At 46.0% G+C, this 14,273-nt stretch overlaps 1 protein-coding gene across 2 annotated transcripts; it reads right to left on the minus strand.

The window, feature by feature from the left end:
- Positions 1 to 10,329: 10,329 nt before the first annotated feature.
- Positions 10,330 to 14,239, minus strand: LOC125542822 (cysteine-rich receptor-like protein kinase 2). 2 transcript variants are annotated; one of them, XM_048706028.1, is made up of 7 exons: positions 13,237 to 14,204; positions 12,527 to 12,655; positions 12,298 to 12,434; positions 11,990 to 12,200; positions 11,408 to 11,642; positions 11,100 to 11,250; positions 10,330 to 10,868 (listed from the first exon to the last, which is right to left on the minus strand). In XM_048706028.1, exons 1-7 carry the CDS (start codon positions 14,006 to 14,008, stop codon positions 10,542 to 10,544), a joined length of 1,962 nt encoding a protein of 653 aa, XP_048561985.1. In that variant the 5' UTR covers positions 14,009 to 14,204; the 3' UTR covers positions 10,330 to 10,541. The 2 variants fall into 2 exon arrangements, 1 of the variants encoding a protein (XP_048561985.1); XR_007298134.1 differs by lacking the exon at positions 10,330 to 10,868 and having other exon boundaries at positions 11,408 to 11,653; positions 13,237 to 14,239.
- Between the last annotated feature and the right edge of the window lie 34 nt (positions 14,240 to 14,273).

Raw genomic sequence — 14,273 nt, forward strand, 5'->3', positions numbered from 1 at the left:
ATGGTTAATCAACTGGTGTGCCCACAAAAATATTGCAATGCGTGTCTTTCATATAAAATTCACAATTTTAGTAATCTTGCGTGTACAATGTATGCCTCATGATTGATATGCATTCAATAAAAACAATACAAGCTGACTAATAATAGACTGATTGTATTTGTTACACAGAAACTAAACTGAAACTAATGACTGCTCCTAGAATTCCACCATTCTACCAATGTTACAAGCAGCTGGAGTCATTCTTATTCCAAATAACAGCACCATAACTGAAGCAATCAACAAACTAAACTCTAGAACATCAAAGGACGATCAGATCAATCCTTCTCTGAAGCTCGCATGACAGAAATGACAACTTCTAACCTAGTTGAAAGATAGTATACATGGTACATGGTACACCCACCTAAATATAATAGATCGGCATCGTTGCGTCTAATATGCAATAAATTATGCACCAAATAGAATACAATAAATCCAGTAAATCTAATTTTCGTGCTTCCATATATAGCTTATTTTATTTAAGAGGAGAAATATGTCATGGACAGTTGATGTCCTCATGCTTAGAATTAGAAGACACAAGCATTAGAACTGCATTTGCTCGATCCTTGAGTGAAACCTTTGTTGTTACCTCTACTCCCAAGAAAAGAAAAAGAGAAGATAAGTAATCTGGATGTGGCATCAATAGCACCGAAGGAACAATTCTAAATTCTAATGCACTGAGATAAACAATTCCGATGTACTTGTTCATATGAAGGTGATTGAGTAGATAGAGCAACATAGACAACAGTAAGCATACCTCTTCTCAGTCTCCACTTTGGAGCCTAGTTACTTTTCAAGACAATATATGCATCAATTCAGAATCCTTCATTGTATAAACCTGGTATCAGGAAGAAAGGCAACAGTAATCATACGTCTTCTCAAGCTGCACTTCGTAGCCTAGATTCTTCATCAATGTCAATATGAAAACTGAGGCAATATACATTGGCATACCAGGAAGAAATAGAACAATAGCCAGCAACAAATACGCCATACACCTGAGAGCTATCAGCATCCATGTGACCTTGAAACTTCATATAAGGAAATATCATGGTAAAAGTTTTATATTGTGTGATGAGACATGATTTTCAGCACCCGGGTGCCCCTACACCCTCTATGAACAGTAAATTCAAAACAAATTCAAAAAGATCAAAAAAAATCTGAAACTTTGGGACATCGAACATCATGAAACTTTTGACGATCTTGCAAAGTTTTAGCTAAAAATAACATTCGAAGAGCACTCAAATAAAAAAACAAAATCATTGTTCAAAGTTTATGTACATTTTTGAGCAGTGATTTTGTTTTTTTTTTGTGAGGGCTCCACGAAGGTTATTTGTTGCTGAAACTTTGCAGGAACATCAAACCTTTGATAATCTTTGATCCCTGAAAGTTTCAGATTTTTTTGATAGTTTTTCAATTTTTTATGAATTTACTGTTCATAAGGGTGTAGGGGCACCCGGGAGTTGTTAGACATTTCTCATTGTGTGATAGGACACAACAACCATGTATCTTCTTAAGAAAGTTGACAGTCAGCTTCTAAACAAAGTATCTTGCTAGTTGCAAAACATCCTTCAGTATCATCTTTTGTATTACTATGTAGGAAAGCTCCCTACTTTATATTAGCCTAACAAACCTGCCGAAGCTAGATGCACAACAAAAAAAAAGAGAATCAGTATTAAAGGGAGATGTGCAGTATGCGTACAGGGATGAAATAATAGGATGCAGTGTGTGTCACCACTTGAGAAATATATGGGTCTGATCGTGAGGCTGTAATTACTCTTTGTTGTTCTGTGTGCATTAGACGGGGTGGCCTTAAGAAAGATAAAGTTCGCTTGTTTAATAGTAGTAGTATATAGATAATACGGCCTCTGTTTCGGCTAAGTCGATTAGGCCCTGTCGGCTTGTAAGAGGCCCTACCTGTCGGCTTGTAAGAGGCCGATTAGGGCCTGTCCGCCTATGAAACGCCGATTTGTGTGACACAAGCATACGTGCATAGCACAGCGAGCCAATCGACTGGAAACTTGCTAGCTCTGTACCTATATAATTCAAAACTTCTGAAGATAATATTTCTCAAACGGTGAATCAAAATTTTAATCCGTTTGCACCATCGTGATGTGCATGACAAATTCTATGAAAAGAGCCCAATATCATTATTTCATATAAAAAATTGTATGTCGTGGAACCAATACATCATAGACAGGAGCTGGGATGATCCATATTTGGTACAAAAATTCATCAAACACTCATGTCGGGAATTGGCAGCCCGGAGAACCAGTCAACGTGTGTATCTGCTGTCGTGTATCCCTGAATGGACATGAGCATATGGTAATTATGCTAAGCTAAGTAGGACGTCGATGTAGTATTCTAACTAGAGGATGGGGCGCGCCTCCTGGGCCAACCTGTGCGTACAAGTCTAGCTTGCGAACCTATGAATGTGGTTATTCGATCTAGATAAGCACAACCAACACAGATATTTCGACAACCAGCATAGATAAGCTACAGATGTGTTTTTTGAAGGAAAAAGTGCACTTAAGAGAAACATATCATTATAATGTGCATTCACAAGGCAGGAGATCTATATTAGCAGGTAGATCATGGTCTTACATAGTGGATGCCAGGGCACAGTCATCTATTGAAATTGAAGCCTAAGATACTCCAAAAGACGGTCGATGTTCAAAAGAGAGGCATAGTTCGTCCAATCATCACAACAAAGGGATGTCATGTCTTAGAGATAAGCTAAAAATGCTAGATGGATGATATTCATAGGCAATGGAAGGGGCTGATGGCATTGCGCCTATAGATGGTGGACGGTGAGAGAAAGGTGGCGCCGGTCCTCACGCTTGAAGTGGAAAGCGCAGATGTCACCTTTTTGGATGTTGGCGTCATGGCGAAACCACGACCAGTTCATCGTGATGGTGGCCCTCTTGTTGGTTCGGAACATGATCGGGCGTCGCGGCTCACGGTGCCATCTGCATTCTTGAGTGGGAGGGTGTCATTGTCTTCCTTAATGTACTCCTGTAGCTTGTCCTTTGTGTACTCCACCTGAAAGTGTTGTCAAGAGAAAGAAAAACAGTTAGTTCATGGTAGGACTGCTTGTCAAACATTACACTTGTACTAACAGGAAGATATAAGAACTACGTAATATTTGGTCAGTTAGAACAAATGCAATAAAAACTATTATGCAAAAGATAGTTGAATTAATGTCATTGAGTATAATAGAGTATCATAGTGAGAAAGATTGCTGGTGAAAGAAAATTGGCCTTAGAGATAAACAGAGCAAATCAAAGTTGTATTTGTCACATACAGAGTAGGCATGGTAGTAAAGCATGAGTAGTGATGTCGAAATAATAAAGTGATAAGCCCAATCATATAGTGGTACTTAAGCAACATGTTTTCTATATGAAAAAACAATAAAAAGTAGCACTCCATCGTATGAAGTTATAAGTTTCTACATCATGAAGTTATTGAATTCATGCTCCAGCCAGTTGCTCCAAAAGTCTGAACTGATGAAGAGAGATGGGCAATATATTTCAACACTCCCCCTCACGTCTAGGCTATGTTAGTCCTTAGGCGTGGATTCGATGTAGGCCGCAGAATTGATTTTATAATACTACGTTGGCAGGGTCTTGAACTCAAGACCTCTTGACTCGGATACCATATTGAATTCATGCTCCAGCCAGTTGTTTCAAAGGTCCGAACTGATGGAGAGAGGTGGGCAATATATTTCAATGGAAGTTACTAAATTTTTTTTTTATGAATAGCAGGCTGCATGTTTGAGGATACCATGCGCTGCCCTGGTTTGGCAAATGTCTTGTTAATGGTGCAGACGTAGTAGTCGATCTTTGGCTTCTTGTGCCAAAACATTGTGAAGAGCTTATCCACATGATGTTCATAGAGCTTCACTTCATTGCCCCAGAAGCAATGGTCCTCTAGCTCGCCAAAGTACTTGACACCGCCAGGCGTTCCTGCATTTCTTTTGTGTTTTATGTCAGGCGCGCCGCCAACAGAAGCGAGATATTGTTTTGAAAGGACTCTATGTGTGCTTACCACGAATGATGTAGTTCCAGGGCTCATGTTCGAGCGAGGTGTTGTGCATGTAAGTATGAAATTTGAATAATTAGAAATAAGCTAGAATCGAAAGAGACAAAAGAAGAGTTTCTAATTTAGGTGCTGCTATATGAGCAAGTTAAATGCAATAGAGGGTGTATGCATATCAATAGATAGTGAAAAAAAGGAAAATTTTATTCACAATTATGAGCTGGTGATCAATAATTCTCAGGTTAACATGATTAAATCAGGACGTAAGTACGACAATACGGTTGTTAGAGATACAACGACAGTAAATATATATGGTCTAAAGGAGACACTTGATAGAGGCTGCAGAGAAACATCCCCGGACCACTCACCTGATTGGCAGCATGAAAAAACAAAAGAAAGAGGGCACAATATAACAAGAAATGCCGAGAACATCAGTAGCAGCATCAAGCAGAGAGGAGTACCTAGTGGTGGCAGGAAGGAGGCGAGTCGTTGGGGTCGGGCGGATCGGGTATGTCTCTTGATCCCCTGTGGTACTGTCTGAACTGGACTTATCTCTCTCAACAGAATGAATTGCAAAAAACCACCACATTGACGCATAAGTTTGCAGAAAACACTGGTTTACGAATTTAGCCAGAAACCACTGATTTTTCGACTAATCTTTTGTAGAAAACACTGATCGTTCTCTTTAGGTATTTTAACCATGATTATGACATATGGGTCCCGCAAAAGCTGACGTGGCATAACTATTGGTCCCTAGTATTTTTGCATAGGCACCCTTGAGCAGAAAAACAAAACGCAATCAGCTCCTGCCAAGCCGTGGCTGCTGCTGCTTGCACGCCGCCACCGGCTGCTGCTTGCTCCACTGCTACTGCTTGCTCCTCTGCTATTGCTCCGTTGCCGCGCCGCCGCCGCTGCTTCCCTGGTGCCGCGCCGCTGCTGCTTGCTCCACTGTTGCTGCGCCTGCTTGCGCGCCGCTGCAGCTTGCTCCGCTGTTCGTCGTTGCTGCTCCTGCTTGCGCGCCGCTGCTGCTTGCTCCGCTGTTCGTCGTTGCTGCTCCTGCTTGCGCGCCGCTGCTGCTTGCTCCGCTGTTCGCCGTTGCTGCTCCTGCTTGCGCGCCGCCGCTGCTGCTTACGCATCGCCGTTGCTGCTGCTTCCGCGCCGCCGCGCCGTTGCTGCTTGCTCCGCGCCGCCGTTGCTCACGCCAGTGCTGCGGGCCGCCGCGCTGCCGCTTGCTCCGGTGCGCCGCGCCGCTGCGCCGTTGCTCATGCCAGTGCTGCGGGCCACCGCGCCACCGCGCCGTTGCTCACGCTAGTGTTGCAGGCCGCCGCGCCGCCGCTTGCTCCGGTGCTCCTCGCCGCCGCGCCGTTGCTCACGCACGTGCTGCGCCGCCACTGCTGCTTGCTCCTATGCAGGCCCTGGATCCCGACGACCACGAGGGCGAGGACATGCGGCGGCGGCTAGACCTCGCCGGCGTGGAGGGCGCACCTCCTCCTCTAATTGGATCTGGGTGGGGAGGGGGAGTTGTTTTTGGGAGGGGGGCTTTTTTTGGAAAAAGACCCGTCATCACATGTGGGACCCATATGTCATAATTGTCATTAAAATGGTCTAAGTCATCAATCAGTGCTTTGTGCAAAAGATTAAGCCAAAAATTAGTGGTTTCTAGCCCAAATTCGTAAACCAGTGTTTTCTGCAAACCTATACTTTAATGTGATGGTTTTTTGCAATTCACTCGTTTCAGCATCATAGGTTGGGATGGATTTGAAATAGCAACAAACAAACAAACAAACAGATTTCATTCAGAATAAAGATGTGCCTAATGAGTCAATCTGCACCTAGTCAAAATAATCAGCACATGGGATGTGAGACGGAGCAAAGCGGGATAGGATGGGACAACCAATAAATTCAGAGAGAGTAAGGATATCAAAGTATGTGAGTAAGCAATACATGAAACATCATTGAAGTAAGCAATAAAGTAATATTAGAAGTCTGAAAAATTAATACAAAAAAGGAAAATGAGCCACCTCCAAAAATGTCTTTTAGCGTAACATGTAATGTGCAGAAGACCAACAGATAAATAAGAGGATAGATAACTACAACTAATCATCTAGAGAAGACAAGTGTATTCTAAGCTAAAAGTTGATTTAACACATAAAATTTACGAAATAGACAGGGCTGAAATAGACAATTTCCCCTAAAGCGGAATAATACCTAGTAAACAAAGCACCGTACCTGTGGTTCCATGGTTGGTATTGGTCCATGGTACTGAATTTTACAAAGATCAACAATCTCTGAACCGAAAGTCCTATTCTACTCGTTGGAGTGCCACAGCGAGGATGCCGCAAAGCCATCCAGACCCGTATCTCTCGAGCGACGCCAGCTGGCTATCTCTGGGATGATCGCCAGCGCTCAGGTCGATGACGCCCCTACCGGCCACCTCCATCATCCTGATTTGTGATTCAGAAACAAATGGGTAAGAGAAGGCTGTGAGAGAAGGGGAGAGGAGGAGGTGCGTGTTGGTGGAGGTGATTACTGATGAGATGTGAGGGGAGGCGTGGAGATAGAGGGCGTTGTCGTGAGATGCGGATTTGTCTTCGTAGAGAAGGAAATGAAGTTGCCAGGAAATTCAATGGACAAGTCGCTGCGTTTCTTCCTCTCGCTATAAAATCATCTACAGCACAGTGCCTCTTGCCTACGTGGACGTGGCCAGAGAACGCCCTTTGTGTGACTGTTAATGGGTTTGATCGGCGAGCCAGAGCTGTTCACCATGCGGCTGGGACACCAGGTGTCGCCTGTCGCCGCCCGATCGGGGCGGCGGGCGGGCATTGGCGCCGGCGCGGCCTAGGTTAAGAAGACTGCGACACCCTCTCCTTACAAACTCCATATGAAGGCGCGGGGAGGTCGCGGGGAGGCAGGGGGGCTGCCGCGCCGACGCCGGTGGCCGATCGCCCGGAGAAGAGGTGGAGGCGGCGAGCCGGCGAGGGTTTCGGAGGGGTTTGGTTGTTTTTCCAGAACTGCCCCTGTTTAATACAGTGTTATTACAGAGAAGCGTGTGGTGTTTTGCACAAATATCCCTCCCAACACACTACGAAGTGGAGACGACATGGGCGTCGGATGGCCTGGGCGGCCACGCGGCGTGCATCCGTCTCGGGTGTGCACAGGCACCGGTTTACACCGCATTTTTTTTCCATTTTGAATAGTCAGTCCAACAAATGACCAGCCAAATGTCCCTCAGTCATCCGCAAAAAAATGTCCCTCACTTAGAAAAAAAAATAAACAGCCAACCACATGCCGGCGGGACGCACGACACAAAAGACGTCTGTTTTGTCCCGATTCTGTTCGTTTGAGTCAGGTAGAGAGGCGACGCCCGACCTCTTTTGTGGTTGTGTTGACAATGCGTCTAACGTGGCCGATGCATTTGATCCGCTCAGCCTGCCGACGACCAAATTTAAACAATTTTTTTAACTAAAAAGAAACATTGCATATAGTTTACTACAACCAAATAACTCATATAGTATCATAATAATAAATAGTTTCACAAACTAATAAAGATGAACCAATACATCTACTGGTTGACAAGGTGAATCCACATGTGCTCAATAAAGTCAGTTTGGAGTTGCATGAGTTTGCCAATCACGTATTTCATGATGAAATTGGATGAACTGTTCAAACTTTGCAGGTTCTTGTTGCTCAGGCACAACATCTTCACTATAAACTTGGAACCCTTGGTCGTGGATGTTGTCATCACTCTCATCTGAAACGATCATATTCTGCATGATCACACAAGCAATCATCACCTCCAAAACTTCTTGGTGCTCCATGTATGTGTAGGGTGTCGAACGATGGTACATCGAGGTTGAAGCACACCAAAAGCACGCTCCAGATCCTCCCTAGCATTCTCTTGTGCTTGGGCAAATCTCTGTCTCCTCTCTTCTTCCGGATTGGATATTGTCTTCACAAGAGTTGACCACTGTAGATAAATATCATCAGCTAGGTAGTATCCCTTGTTGTACTTGTGGCCATTGATCTCAAAGTTGACATCTCAACAGTGGCCTTCTGCAAGCCTTGCGAACATTGGAGAACGATGAAGCACATTGATGTCATTGTGAGAACCAACCATGCCGAAAATTCAAAGATCATCATATGCTAACAAGAGAAGCCAACCTTACCAAGGGCATCCTCCTTGCACTCAAAGTAATCATCATATGCTACCACTCTCTCCCGAATATGATTACACATGCCTCTCCATCCGGAAGCGGCGCCGAAAAAGATGGAGTTTGAAGAGGTGGTTGCTCTCAAAGTAATCGGCGAAGAGGAGGCAATGGCCACCCTCTCTATTGCGGTTCAACGCCGGAGCATGGCATGGGATTGATCCCCTAAACCTCAGCCGCTGCCTAGCAATGTGGTCACTGACGACCAATGCAACAACCAAAAGCTCCTCATCGTCTGATGACGAATTCTGATGAACAAATGAAGTTGTTGAAAAAATACTCATCCCCACTATCCATGGTACCTCATGAGCAAAGTGTTGAACACCTTGCAGTTGTGGTGCAGACGCGGCCATTCAAGATCACCCCGGCCTCCTCGTACACACATGCTGCCTGTAGAAGCAGAGATGAGGGCATTCCAAACAAGCTCAAGGGCTACTGACGGCGTACTACACCGAGGGTGGCCCATCGGATGGCAAGCTAGATGGTGGGCCGGACCCAGGGCCAATGGGTTGTGACAATTCTAAATGCCTCTGGCTAATGAAGGGAGCCCTCTCCAAGAAAGTCTACTAACTTGGAGGGCATGCCAAGGACTCCTCTTTTGAGCAGGGCTTCACGTCGGTTAGGATTCTTGTAACCCTAAGCCTCGCCCCCCTTTATAGACGGGGCCAGGGGATAGCTCAGGGCATCAAGTTCATATTCATCGTCTCGGTAGAAACAATCACCTCATACTTGTAACCCCCTCAAGCGATGTGTTCTCCACCACCAGTAAAATCAAAGCAGGAGTGAGGTATTACCTCAACCATGAGGACAAGAACCTGGGTAAACTCCGTGTGTGTGATCGCCTCTGGCACTTCCGGTCATGCTATCCATCCTACCAAGGCCACTGACAATTTTCAGTACCGTCAGAGCGTGACACGACAAAGACACGCAACATACAGGGAACACTATCAACCGTCCTTGACAATGCGGGGACCACGAGAAAGGTTCTCCGAAAGCAACACCACCAAAAAGGGAACGATGCACAAACGCCACCATCGTTGAATCCTACCATTGAAGGTCAGATCTTGAGTTTTCACCCCGAAGAGCACATGTGAGGGCCTTCAACAAGGGCATGATGTGTAACCACAGTCATTGTTAGGTGCAACCAACAAAAGCCAAACCTAAGGTTTTCGCCCGAAAGACCCGGTACTCAGAAGAGCACCACCAAACCGTAGTCCTCATGTATTGTCGTCACCACTATCGTAAGAAGACAATGCTGCATGGAGGAGCGCATCCACATGCTGTAAGCTTTTCTCGAAGAACTATGAGATACTAACTAGCTAATTTCAAAAAGAAAGAAAAAGGGCTATGATCAACAGGAAATATTATCAATTCAATTAGCGTGTCTCCCCAAATTAAGCTACTAGTCAAAAGCAATGTAATTCAAATCCAATGTTTCTGTTAATGATCAGCCGGCTAACATTTTACTCGTTTTGCTGCTCCAATGCCTTTCAACTAGGAGAATTTCTCTTGAATGGAACTATGGTGGTCATGGATTTCCTAATTGTGGCCAAGTTTAAGGTATTTTCCTAATGATTTTGTAATTATTATACTCCTATAAAGGATGTTGCAATACCCGCCTTCTCAGGCCATTCACGGCTCCAATGGTCCCTGCACTGTTCAATCAATTCCCAGTGCGGCCCTATGCCTGCCTGGCGGCTTCACCGCCGTTCGATCTCGTTAACCTGTTTCTCACCTTTGTGTCGGGCTTCGTGTAGCGTCTTTTGGTCGACCCTGTGTGTGTGTTTCTTGTGCTGGTGGATATTTTGCCTGGTTGCAGCTAATTCCTTTCCTATCGGAACCCCGCTCCTCTGTCCTCTTTTTTTTTCTGTGTCATTTCCTTCCTCTTTGCCAAACTGTTGGTTTTCGGCCGTAAGACCGTTTTAAATGCGGGAGCCTTTTCGGTATCTTAGCAAGAATTAAACCATTTTTGTAGGCATCCCATGCTCCAAATCCTGATGCTGACATGATTCATGTCATGAACACGGTACCACAACTTACAACATCGAGAGAACAGAAACACTGCCACCTTCATCGGTGAGTTCTCGACTTCATTTATTTAGCATGTCATATGTACAAATATTGCAAGTGAAAAATACAGAGTTGAGTTGGTTTCTATCTATGTACAAGTATCAAGTATGGTTATAAAAGACAATTGGGAGGAAAAACACAGATTCTTCGCACGAATAAAAAAAGGGGGAGATAGAAAACAGATGTTTAGGGTTATCTTCCGTTCAAGTAAGACCGAGACGACCCTGACACTGAAGGACCAGAGTGTGCGGACAACAACCGCGACTGCTCCCCTTGTTTCATATCCTCAACCCCCTCAACATTCAGAAATGGAGGATCACTCAGGACAATCTCGACATCATGCTTGTGGCTTCTCAGCAGCTCGACGACCTTGGTCATCGTAGGCCTGTCACCAGGGTTCGCTTGGGTGCATAGCAGCCCGATCTGCACTATATGCAAGACCTTATGCCGGATCGTATCTTTGTAGATGATCGGATCGATAATCGTCTCTACTGTGTTGTCCTTGTAGTGCTTCCATACCTTCAATGCAAACAAGTCACTTGCATTAAACAGATTGTGAGACGGCAACATGGTGCCTGTTTGAGACACAATGTTATGACGCAAGTCAAATAAGAAAGAAACTTTTGAACAATAAAGCTATGCTTTCACCTATTCTGTTTTAGCCATGCAAACACAGGAATGGTGTCCGATGGAACATAACCATGAATTTACTTTCACAGAGGAACCCTTTTTTTAGGACCTGAGCAGTACCTTTGTTAACAACGCCTGCCCTCCGTGTGAGCCAATTGAGCCACTACATCTTTTCCCTGTTATGATCTCGAGAACAAGAACGCCATAGCTGAAGACATCGGCCTTCTCCGTAAGATGGCCATGCACAACATACTCAGGAGCCATGTAGCCTCTGCAACAAACTTATTCAGTGAGCACAAGATCAGAAAATCCCTCTGTGGCCATTTGACATGGCAGTGAAATAAATCATGTGGCAACTGCAACACCACTGGTTAAGCATCGTGTGGCAATCCGTGCACCAACCAAAGAATATGAAAAACAGAGCTTACAATGTTCCAGCAACACCAGTTGTAAGATGGGTTACGTCTGTTGCAAATGCTCTTGCAAGACCAAAATCTGTTATTTTGGGCTTATACTTATCATCCAACAAAATATTACTAGCTTTGATGTCTCGGTGGATAATCCGTGTTTCTGACTCCTCATGGAGATAAGAAAGCCCCTCTGCAATGCCTTGAATGATACCAACTCTCAGATCCCAGGTTAATTTTCTGCTACGACTTGCATCTGGGAGGATACTACAGGAAATAAGTTATACGGTTTACAACATATAAATTTAAATTTCTGTCAGAAAGTTACACTCATAGAAGAGTTCAAGTACACTGCATTCTTAATTATTCCATTTTTAGAGCGAGATGGAGAAGGGGGGCCATTCTAGAGCTTTAATATAAGAGAATAAAAAGGGATAGGATAATACGGTCATGCAAATTCAGCAAGACTCAACCAGACAACTATACCCTTGTACCAACAAAAGCTAGAGTTTTCCATTGATAATGCCAAAAAATATCAAGGAAAATAACCGAAGATACAGTTGAAGTGAACATTTAACGTGTGGCATCAAGCAAGAGGCTTACCAAACAAGAATAGTTCAAGGCTCTTGTTGAAGTAGTATTCATAAACAAGCAAGCTCTCTGGGCCATTCACGCTGCAGCCAAGCAACTTCACTAGATTCTTATGGCGAACCTGACTTATGAGTTCGACTTCATTGAAAAACTGCTCGACCCACTCCCTTGTATTTAGGAAAAGCCTCTTGACAGCAACTTCTTTTCCATCTGGCATAACAGCCTACGGAGCTCATCGCATATCAGGGTCAACATATTTTCTTTCTCACACTACCTCTATAAAGAATTCCTAGATAAATTTACTAACTATACATGTTTACCTTGTAAACAGCTCCGTTGCTCCCTTGACCAAGTTTGTTTGCTGGATCGAAATAATTTGTTGCTTTCTTTAACTCTTCATATTTGAAATTTAAACTAGACTGTGCAATTCTGACAGAGACTCCATCTCCATACATATCTGTATTTCAACATAAACACATTTAACAGAATGTGAAGAAAAGAAGAAGATGGTCGATGAATGATTAAACGTTTTTATTCTTATACACTGACCTATGAATGATTTTGACTGTTTCTTTCTCCTCAGAATTCCCTTCTTCCAAGCCAGAAAAGCAATAATGAGGACAACTATAAAAGCACCTAGAAAGGAACCCACCAATATCCAAACGACACCATTCTTTCCTGCGCATTGTAGAGATTTGATCATCAGTGCAAAAACATAAACAAATGGATGTATCAGGAGGATTCAGAGAACTGTTAACGCGATAATGTGTGTTTAGTCAGTCAAATGAAGCTACCATACTGGTGGTGAGATGTAGATGTAGATTAGTCATGCATATGCACTCACACATGGTAACTTTGTAGGGTTTATTTCCTGCTCTGCATAGCCTAAACAAAAGTTTTAAGTGAAAGTTATTTCATAGCCACCATTTTCAAAAAGTGAAATAGCTAGAGAAGAAGTCACCAATGCTGGGTCAAAAGTATTCCGAAACTGGTGAATTTGTAACCAGTTTTTGACAATCCAAACGATAAAGTACAACTCTTTGGGTTTGGGCATTTCAGTCAACAAAGTGAGGTCATAAACGTGACCAGGAGCTGAAAATAGTCAAAATTGTGTGGCACTGCCACTGAATTTGGCAGAACAGAGCTAGCTGTTAGGTGAAAATAGTCAAATTCCCCTACCCCGGCCTAATGGATTAGCATCTCAGACGAATGAATGATTAGTAAAAGAATGCATTTTCAAGTTACAGTTACAGCAGTACCTGATGATCCCGACCCCGCCGTGGCGTTCACATTCCAGAAGAGGCGCGTGGAGTAGCGGAGGTAGCAGCCGGTGAAGAGCGCCCGGCCCTCCGTCGCCGGCGCGCACCCGGCCGCCGCGCGCGCCGCGGCGCGGAGGCACTGGCCGCACGCGGTGGCGTTGAGGCTCCCCCAGCACTGCGCGAGGGCGAAGGCCGTGGCGCCCCCCGCGCTCGCCGACGCGACCGCGTACCCGTCGGCGTCGCCGCGCGCCGCCGCCTCGGTCACGTTGGCCACCGCGGCCCTGGCCGCGTCCGCGAACCCCCGCGGGTTGCTGGCGTTCCCGGGGGCGCAGACCCTGGCGTCGGCCGGCCCGAGCGCCTCGCCGAGGAAGGAGTAGTTGCCGTAGCGGCCGAAGCAGCCGTCGAGGAAGAGGCGGCCCCCGACCCGCGGGTAGCACTTGGGGAGCAGCGACCGGACCTCGGCGAAGCAGAGCTTGCAGTCGAGCGGGGAGAGGTCGCGGTGGCACTGGCCCAGGCCGAACACCGTGTTGGGGCCCCTGGCGCCCACGGAGGCGGTGCCGAAGCCGTTGGCGCTGACGTTGCTGTTGAGGTCGTCCATGGCCGGCACGAAGTTGTCCGCTAGCACGGAGCCGGAGACGGCCGCCCCCGGCGCGCAGGACTGGCCCGCCACGGCCGTGCGCGGGTCCCCCGCCGCCGCGCCGCAGAGCGCGCACGCCAGCGCGAGGAGGAGCGCGGCCACGCCTGGGCGCAGCCGGTGCGTGGGCGCTGCCATGGTGGGCTGCGTGGGGGGCGTATTGCGGTGGGAACTTACGGCTAGGTAGGTGGTGGGTGGGTTTGGGCTGGGCAATCCGGTGGCCGCCGGGCCGGACGGAGACGACGGGTCTAATGTAAATTTGCCGAAAAGGTGGAGGAGGCGGCTGGCCCGACGATGGCGACCGGGGCGAATGGAACGGGAAGTTGGTTGGGCTGCTGGATTTGGACACCGGGCAAGACCGGCCGGGACACGTCGGGTGCAAGTGCAACACAAGGCGTGGCAC

The sequence above is a fragment of the Triticum urartu genome, chromosome 3 (genome assembly GCF_003073215.2).
Source record: "Triticum urartu cultivar G1812 chromosome 3, Tu2.1, whole genome shotgun sequence".
Taxonomy (NCBI): Eukaryota; Viridiplantae; Streptophyta; class Magnoliopsida; order Poales; family Poaceae; genus Triticum; species Triticum urartu.

Excerpts from the sequence above, each read along its gene's own strand:
- LOC125542822 (XM_048706028.1), bottom strand. The coding sequence starts at position 14,008 with ATGGCAGCGCCCACGCACCGGCTGCGCCCAGGCGTGGCCGCGCTCCTC. Across the intron at positions 12,656-13,236 it reads GGCGGGGTCGGGATCATCAG|GAAAGAATGGTGTCGTTTGG; the intron begins GTACTGCTGTAA and ends TACAATGCGCAG. Across the intron at positions 12,435-12,526 it reads ACAGTCAAAATCATTCATAG|ATATGTATGGAGATGGAGTC; the intron begins GTCAGTGTATAA and ends GTTGAAATACAG.